A 4,445-nucleotide genomic window follows, 5' to 3' on the forward strand; every position below is an offset into this window, starting at 1 on the left:
TAGGAAAGGTGTGCACCAGGGCTGTAGCATAGTGGTTATGAGTTGGGCTACTATCCTCAAGGTCAGCAGTTCAAAACTACCAACTGTTCCATGGGACAAAGATGAGGCTCTCTGTTCCCGTAAAGATTTACAGTCTTGGAGACCCTGTACAGGGTTGCTAAGAGTCGAAACCGACTCCATGGCACACCACCACCACCATTCAACCTGTAAACTGAGCAAATAATCTCAGAAGCTGGACTATATGAAGAAAAACATGGCATCAGGATTGGAGGAAGACTCATTAACACCTTGCAATATGCAGATGATAACCTTGCTTGCTGAAAGCAGAGAGGACTTAAAATACTTACTGATGAAAATCAAAGACCACAGCCTTTGGTATGGGTTGTTCCTCAATGTAAAGAAAACAAAAATTCTCACCACTGGACCAATAAACATCATGATCAGTGGAGAAAAGACTGAAGTTGTCAAAGACTTCATTTTTCTCAGATCAACCATCAACACTTATGGAAGCAGCAGCCAACAAATTGAACGACGTATCTGACGTATTGCATTAGGCAAATCTGCTGCGGCACAAGACCTCTTTAAAGTGTTAATAACAAAGATGTCAGTTTGAGGACTAAGGTGCACCTGACCCAAGTCATGGTATTTTTAATAACCTCACATGCATGCAAAAGTTGGACAGTGAATCTATGCATTTGAGTTACAGTGTTGGAGAAGAATATTAAAATTGGAGAAGAATATTAAAAGTACCATGGACTACCAAAAGAACAAACAGATCTGTGTTGGAAGAAGTATAGTCAGTGCTCCTTGGAGGCCAGGATGGCCAGACTTCATCTCTCATGCTTCATCTCTCATGTGTCAGGAGGGACCAATCATACAAAGCAGCAGGCAAGAAATCAAACGACCCATTAAATCAAACAAATCTGTTGTACAAGACCTCTGAAAAATGTTAAAGAGCAAAATGACTTTGAGGACCAAAGTGTGCCTGCATGAAGTCATGGGATTTTTAATGACCTCGGGCTGCATATAAATGTGGACAATGACTAGGATGGCAAGAGAAGAACAGATGCATTTGAATTACGGAGTTGACCAAAGAATGCTGAAGTGCCACGGACTGCCAGAAGAACAAACAAATGCTTCTTAGACGCGAGGATGGTGAGACTCTGTCTTGAGTACTTTGGACGTGTTATCAGGAAGGACTTGTCCCTGGAAAAGGACATCATGCTTGGTAGAGGGTCGGCAAAAGAGAGGAAGACCTCCAATGAGAAGGGCTGGCACAATGGCTGCAACAATGGGCTTAAACACGACACTTGTGAGGATGAGCCAGGAAACGGTAGTGCTGAGCACGAGGGCTTGCCATGAGTGACAGCCTACTCAACGGCACCTAACAACAACAGTTTGAGGAATATCTGCTGGCCCAGCGGCAACTCAAACTTCTCATCAGTCCCAGTCTGTTGGTCCATGCAGCCCCTCCTGGGGGCACCAGAGCCATACCTGGCATAGGTGGGGGTGACAACAAAGATAGTAGGCAGAGCTTCGGGTTCAGGGGGCTGGGCAGGGGCAGGAGGTGGGCGTCGGAGATCAGCTTGCAGCTGGGAAATCTTCAGATCCTTCTGTCGAAGCTGCTCAGCCGCTGCCCGCAGTGGAGGGATACAGTCACATGGCTGGCCTGGTCCCAGAAGGTAAGAGATGGATGAGTTGGAACAGACACAGGGCACTTAACAACAACAATCCTTCTTATTTAACTCCTAGTCAAGGAATCCCCTTACAACTCCAACAAGCTTTTCTAAACACCTGGTGGTGAGGTATTGGTCACCTCCATTAACTCTCCTTGGTGACTGGCCTGTGGGCTAGGCCTTGGGCTGCTAACCGCAAGGTCAGCAGTTCAAACCCACCATGGAAAAAAGAGGAGGCAGTACGTACTCATAAGAACCCACAGTCTCAGGAACTCTACAGCGTCATTTTGAGTCAGGATTTGACTCCATGGCAGTGAGTTGGGTTTGGGTTTTTTGGGGAGAGGGGTGCACAAGGTCAATGAGCTCAGCTGCTAATTGAAAAGTTGGAGGCTTGAGGCCACCAAGAGGTGTTGAAGAAGAAAAGTGGGGGCACTCCACTTCTGAAAACTCCATGGAACACAATTCTACTCTGACACATTTGGAATCCAAGGGAGGATAGCAACTGGTTTTCTGGCTTGGTCTTCATCTTTAATAAATCCCATCTGTTGCTAATTTCATTTGGTTATCAAACTAATTATCTGCCTTCATCCTTTCTGCATGTTGGCCCTAATTTTGCCTTCTGAGACTATAAAGCGCAAGTTCATGTCCTTAAATAGGGGGTCTTTCAATAACTGATAGGCCCTGTAGCTACATCCCTGCATAAAAGGCAGAGAGGATTCAATCTGTTCTTTTGTCTGTAGAGACCAAAGATGTCATTAAATTCATTCATTCCATCATTGTTCTTGTTAAGTAGGCTGGAGTCATGACCCGGTATAGGGTTAATGAGGAGCGGTTGGTGAATCTTAACTGCCGACCTAGCGGTTCAAAACAACTTGCGGTCCAAAGCCTATCCTACAGCGCCACACCAGGACTCCATCATTAGATATGTAGTTATTGAATAAACCCACAAGAGAGATATTGCCTTAGGCGATAAGGCTACAGGAGGAAACAAAACAGGTATAGTCTCTGCCCTCAAGGAGCTTTCCGTTTAGCCCAGGAGGCACACAAGGAGCAAAGAAACAAATTAACCAAATCATTACAAATAGCATAATGGAGAGAATAAAAGAGGGCTGGGAAGAAGGGTTACTTTGGTTACGGTGGTCTGCGAAAGCCTCTCGGAAGAGGTGACATTTAAGGGGAGACACTGAAGGATGATGAGCCGGGAGAAAGTGCTGCAGCAGAGGGAGCAATGAGCATGGGGTTCGAGAAAGCGTCGGGGTAGCGGAGTGCAGGAGAAAGGAGGAAAGTGGGGCTGTGGGGGAGATGCGCATGGTCATGCGGGGCCTGGCCGGCCGTCATCCGCGGTGCGGCAGGGGCGTGGAGGGGCGTGCGGAGGGCCCAGCGGGCTGGCTGCGACTGCGCAGGGGGCTCGTCCCCAGGGCGGGCCGGCCACCGTCCCCCGCCCAGCCCCGCTCACCGAGCTGCACCAACGCGTAGAGAAGGCCAGCAATGGACACGAGGAAGTAAGCGAGGAACACGTTCTTCAGCTTCAGCTTCATGGCCGCGCCGCGGGCGGCACCCGGGCCCGCGGAGTGCGGAGCGCTGGAGCCGCGGGGCCTCAGCCCGCCCCCCGCAGGCCCCGCCCCTGCCGCGGGCCCGCCCCACCCCGCCTCCCTCGCGCTCCTGTGGGCTGGCGGACTCCTGGGAGCTGGGGCTTGCGGCGCCCGCCGGGCCCACTTCCGGTCAGTCGGCTTTGCCCCCACCCCCAGGTTAATTTCCGGCCCCACCGCCTAGTTCCGGATACTACGGGATGGATGACGCCATCTCCGGCGTGGCAAGACGTGTGGCCAGCGGTTAGAAGCCAGGTTGGAGCACGTGGCACGGACTTCTAGAGTTCCAGGAACGTGGCGTTGCCAGGGAAATTCAGCCCGTGTATACTCGCTCATTCATCCCGAGCTTTCAGTAAGATGCTAGCAAATACTTCCGACAGGAATTAACTAAATCTAGTACCTCTGATAGCGTAGTGGTTAAGAGTTGGGCTGTTAACATCAAAGTACGCAGTTCGAAACTAACAGCCGGTCTGCGGGAGAAAGAGGCTTTCTGCTCCCGTAATAATTTACAGCCTCGGAAACCCTATGTTGGATCCCTACATAGGATCCGACTCCACAGCATACTTATAATCTGTAGGCAGTGGCCCTGCCCCCCATTTTATAAATAAGACCCAGAAAATTTTATCAATTGTTTTAAGGCAGCTTTCTTCTGTGACCCTTCTAGTTATCGGATTCCAGCGCACTATTTCACCAGGCAGAAAAGGCGGTGCCAACCAAAATGGTTACTTCCCAGGAGATTGACTGCAAATTCCTGAGCTGGGGAACTGCTGACAAACCCCATTTCCTCACAAGCATTGTTAAGTGCTGTTTTGGAGCAGCAACTGGTGGGTTTGAACTGCGTAGTTCAGTCCAATGCTGATCCACAGTGCCACACCATAAGTCCCCTCACGAGCATAAGCCATCCTATTCTTAACCCACAAAAAAATACACCAAAAAGCCTATTTCTTGCTAAATAATCTCCTGTATTGTTAAGTGCCGTGGAGTTGGTTCCGATCAGTATCCACCCTGTATAGGGCTTCTGAAGAGCAGCTGGTGAGGCTTGAACCCTCGGCCTTGCAGCTCAAGCTGACTGCAGTCCAGTGCATTAACCAACACCAGGACAGTCTGAAAAATGGAGTAAACTATTTTGTCACTAAGAGAATTGGAACTATTTTTAAAGTGCTGTTAGGCAAAGAAAAAT

At 49.3% G+C, this 4,445-nt stretch overlaps 1 protein-coding gene across 1 annotated transcript in view; it reads right to left on the reverse strand.

Annotated features, from left to right (window-relative positions):
- Nucleotides 1-3,234, reverse strand: part of B3GAT3 (beta-1,3-glucuronyltransferase 3 (glucuronosyltransferase I)) — a 9,557-nt gene extending 6,323 nt beyond the window's left edge. Inside the window, exons 1-2 of the mRNA XM_006875011.1 lie at nt 3,133-3,234; nt 1,495-1,669 (exon numbers count right to left, since the gene is read on the reverse strand). Coding sequence (XP_006875073.1) covers nt 1,495-1,669; nt 3,133-3,214 — 257 coding nt within the window. The 5' untranslated portion in view covers nt 3,215-3,234. The remainder of the gene's footprint in view (nt 1-1,494; nt 1,670-3,132) is intronic.
- Between the last annotated feature and the right edge of the window lie 1,211 nt (nt 3,235-4,445).

The sequence above is a fragment of the Chrysochloris asiatica genome, unplaced genomic scaffold (genome assembly GCF_000296735.1).
Source record: "Chrysochloris asiatica unplaced genomic scaffold, ChrAsi1.0 scaffold00310, whole genome shotgun sequence".
Classification (NCBI taxonomy): Eukaryota; Metazoa; Chordata; class Mammalia; order Afrosoricida; family Chrysochloridae; genus Chrysochloris; species Chrysochloris asiatica.